At 30.0% G+C, this 4,383-nt stretch overlaps 1 protein-coding gene across 1 annotated transcript; it reads left to right on the forward strand.

Annotated features, from left to right (window-relative positions):
* Nucleotides 1-404: 404 nt before the first annotated feature.
* LOC117180704 lies at nucleotides 405-3,941 on the forward strand. Its single transcript, XM_033373193.1, has 2 exons — nucleotides 405-522; nucleotides 3,577-3,941. The coding sequence occupies exons 1-2, from the start codon at nucleotides 480-482 to the stop codon at nucleotides 3,939-3,941; spliced, it is 408 nt and encodes a 135-aa protein (XP_033229084.1). The 5' UTR covers nucleotides 405-479.
* The last annotated feature ends 442 nt before the right edge of the window (nucleotides 3,942-4,383 follow it).

A 4,383-nucleotide genomic window follows, 5' to 3' on the forward strand; every position in this document is an offset into this window, starting at 1 on the left:
AATAATCAGCTTAATTAAATTATTGCTTAAAGTTTATTCAGTGCTTTATTTGAATGAAAAAAGTATATTAAAAAAAAAAGTCAAACCAATCCTTTCTTTAATTCAAGGAGAAAAAGACGAGATTATTTATATTGAATTATTTAAATTTTTAAAGATATTGTTATTCTAAATTAACAAAAAACGTAGTTAAAGAAACACTTTTTTGAATTTTAAAATAAAAATGTAAAATTGTAGAAGTTTAAAGGCATAGCAATAAGAATTTTATAAGTACTGCTTTTTACGCTCGTTTTTTCATCACAGATAATTTAGTGTTAAAAATAGATAACAAGGTTAGTAGTCTGTAAATTGTTCATGGTTTAAAGCTTATTGTCTTAAAGACCTTAGTTTATAAACCACCCGATATCAGCATCCAAATGCCAGTAACAAAATTCGTTTAAGTCTTACATTTCGTGTTTTCTGATAAGTTTTTATAATCGTCCATGATGAAGTTCTTGGTCCTTGCTTTGATTGCAATTTCTGTCGGTGAGTATACGTGAATTCGTATTTAAGCATAGAAATTAGAAATCGAGGGCTAATTGAATCAAAAGAAAAAATACGGCCCAAATGAATTTCATTGTACTTTCACCCTGCAAAACTCCACTTCAATTGGCGACGCACATCTTACGATGTCTTCTTTAAAAATGATTTTATAAAGCATTTTTGTTTAGAGATGGACTTTTAAAATATTAATCATTCTATGTACAAATCTTTTAAGCCATTATTTCATTTAACCAACATTTTATTAAAATAGAAGTTAAATCTTACCAATACCTTCTTCGAATAAAAAATTGCTGCCAAGTAAAAAATTATCCGTAGAATTAACATAGTTTGTGAAAAAAGTAAATTGGTGGAATGACAAAAAATGTTAAGAAGGTATTTTTTAATAATAATAATTTCGACAAATTTTCATTCTTTTCCTTTCAAAAAATTATTTAGAATTACTTAGCCAACTTTTGTTTTAAAACTATATTGACCTTACTACCCTTAGTTTGCGAGGGCTAATTGGATAAAAATAAAAAATAAACGCCTAATGGATTTTAATGTGCTTTTACCCTATGAAGCCCCAGTCGAATTAAAGACGCATATCTAGCAGCCTCTCTATGTAAAATTATTTGACAAAGCAAAGAAAAAATTAAAAAGTATATTACAAAACAAAAAGAAATCTTACTTTTTTCTTAGGTTTAGGATGGTTAGAACTCAATATGTCGAGGGGACTTTTTTAAAGAATTAGATATTTTAAATTGTTTTTTATTATAAATTTGAAATTATTTATTTCCTTTGCAGTTATAGACACGAATTATTTATTCTTTAATCAATATTGCGATTAGAAGAGATACAAATCATAGGAATATCTCAACAATGTTGTATTTTGAGTTCCTTTTTTTTGGGTCAAGAAATTCATTTTTTTTATAACATGAAAAATGTTGATTGCATTGATAACTTTTTATTTGGCAGAAATTATTTATTCATGAAAATTTCTGGTGAGATTTCACTTCTTTTTAATAAAAATGTTGTTTAAATCAAATACTCATTCCAAAGATTTGCACATATACAGTAATATATGTTTAAGAAATCCAACTCTGAATAAAATTCCTTGAACATGTTGAGTTGTAACCATTGTTCACCTAAAAGAAAAATGAACTCCCTCTTTTCTTATTAAATTATTTTTAATTTGTTGTCTGCTTTTAAAAATAATTTTATAAGAAGATTATGCGAGATGTGCGTCGCCAATTCAACTGGAGCTTTACAAGGTGAAAGTACATCAATATTTTATTATGAATTTGAGATGTTTTATTTTCTTTGCAATTATAAGAACAAATTATTTTAGCTTTAAACATGATTTTGATTTAAAAATACAAAGTTCCCCGCATTTTCATAAAAATTTTGTATGTAAAGTTTTATTCTGAAAATCGAATTTTCAATTTCTCTCTTTCACGCGTTTTCATTGACAAATTTTAAGGCATGAAGAAGAAAAATGGAAAATTCATGATTCAAAAGTAAAGTTAAGAACTCTAAAACTGTGGTTATTGAAAGTTAAAGAAAGTTAAGTAATTTAAATAAGATTACCATCAAATGTAAAATCCTATTTAACGTCGAATAATCCAGTTAATATGCAGAATTCCTGAAAATTAAACAAAGAATCCAACGAAAATATTTCGGCAGCCACTAAGAAATGTTCCGATTGCAATTTAAAAACAGAAAAAAAATTTCCTAAAGAAGAAAAAAATATTATTTTTTGTATAAAAAAGGAGAAAAGAAAACTGAGAAGACTACCAACCTAATACCCTTATTTATTTTTCATTTAAATATTTTTGGATGAATAAACTAGATAAAACTCCATGGCCATGGTTCAGGGAACATTTATTAAATCATTATTTTTGGAGATACAGTGAAACCCTTCAATAGTCCTTCCTTCTATAGCCCTTCCGACAATTAAGCCCGCAACGCAGGTGAGTGTAACAGCAGCTGCGCGGGGTTCGCGGGGACTCCGGTTGTCACTATGGCGAGCACTCAGGCGTGAACAAGCGAAATCAGAGCCGGCTAAAATGAGTTAGTTCCCACCCACCGTAAACCCCAAAATCGGCGCTATAGAAGAGTTTCACTCTATTTTATTTTTTTCGTTTATATAAATTTCTTAGAATTACTTAGCAAACTTTTGTTTCCCAAACTGTATTTACTGTACTGATATCTTTTTACTCGGTGAAATTTTTAGCATCGTAGATGTAGCGGAACAGGCCTGCATCTTCTTAAGTGAGCTATTTTTCACAAAGTTCAAGATCATTCCCGTTGTAACTTTTAATAAGGAACTTGATGGTGACCTTAGTTTTGACCTTGAGGATGACCTTCATGGTTGTTTTAAGGTCAACTTTTTTTTGAGTGAAAACGTCCCTTTTTGACCCGGCTATCGAAAGAACGGAAAATTTAACATTCAAATAAGCACTTAGGTAATATGTTCCGGATGACCTTAAAGGTCAACCTAAGGTCATTTTAAGTCAAGCAATGTTTTGATGGCTATAAGAACAGCATTATTGGAAAATATTCCATAGCGGACAAACTTATGTAAGAATCAAGCTTCGAAGAGAGTCTAAACTTTAACCTTGGCCCTAACCTGGCGGCCGTCTTAAGGTCACGACCGCTCAGGTCGGGCAAGTCAGGTCGATTTTTAGCGTGAACGAAAAATATTACCCAAGGGGTTTTTTAAGTCGGTAAGGCTGTATGAGATGAATGTGACTTTTGTTTTGACCGTGAGGATAACCTTAATGACCTTCATGGTTATTTCAAGGTCAATTTTTTTTAAGAATAAAAAGCTTCATGTTAAAAGCTTCTCTTTTCAAAGGTAAGCAGACCTCGTATAAGATTAAATGACCTCTAATTGACCTTCGTATTTGAATTTGACTTATGAAACAACCGTGAAAGTCACCTTCAAGGTCAAAATTAGGATCACAATCCTTGTTAAAAGTCACTACGGGAATGATCTTTTGTGACACCCTGAATAATAATTATAATAATACAAATTAAATTATTCTTTCAAAAAAGTTTCAGGAACAAGATTGCCAGCGGTTAAAGGAAAGGCTCAAGATACAAAAATCACATTACAAACACTTTTTAATATGAGCAATAGAGATTTCAGGGACAATTGTGAAATTGGCATCAGAACTAGATTGAGAAACGCTGAGAAAGCGCATATGGATCTCTCAAATGCTTATAGGATAATAAAAATGGAAGCACAGAGGCGCTTCAACACTAGTAGTAAGGAATACTATGTTTATCTTAAAGAAAAATGTCTGAGCAGTCAAGTTATCACAGAAGCCAAAATAAGAATGATCAAAGCAGCGCTACCATGCGCGTCGGAAGAAAAGGTGGCCAAACATCTGAAATACTCTGAATCTCATGTTTGCTAAAAACTGTAAAAAAAATTAAGCAAATGTAAGTTAATTTCATTATTTTTATTCAAATTTTATAGTATAATTTTATTTTATTAATACTTGGAAGTTGGTGTTAAAATTTAAAGTTGTTAACTGTTGAGTGGCGTTCCCGGTTCAAATCCGGGCTGGTACAGATTTTTTGTCCTTCAAAAATTCTTTTTCATGGGCAATCGTTTAAACAATAAAGTTTTTATTACACATTTTTTAAGTATATTCCTTTTTTAATGTTGTGTGCGTATAAGATTCTAAGATTCTTGAGAAAATTCAGAAAGATTTTAGATGTTTAAAATTAAAATGTCAACAAAAATATTAATTTTATCTGTTTTGACTCAAATGTTTGGAATATTTCCTAAAATTGATAATAAAACTTTGCATAATTAAAATAATTGCCTTTAAATATTCCAAAAATTTTTCTGCA

This window comes from Belonocnema kinseyi, chromosome 9 (genome assembly GCF_010883055.1).
Source record: "Belonocnema kinseyi isolate 2016_QV_RU_SX_M_011 chromosome 9, B_treatae_v1, whole genome shotgun sequence".
Lineage (NCBI taxonomy): Eukaryota > Metazoa > Arthropoda > Insecta > Hymenoptera > Cynipidae > Belonocnema > Belonocnema kinseyi.

What these genes read in the sequence shown, in the direction of transcription:
- LOC117180704 (XM_033373193.1), top strand. Translation starts at nt 480, where the DNA reads ATGATGAAGTTCTTGGTCCTTGCTTTGATTGCAATTTCTGTCG. An exon ending in TTTGATTGCAATTTCTGTCG is followed by an intron (nt 523 to 3,576) that starts GTGAGTATACGT and finishes CTTTCAAAAAAG; the next exon opens with TTTCAGGAACAAGATTGCCA.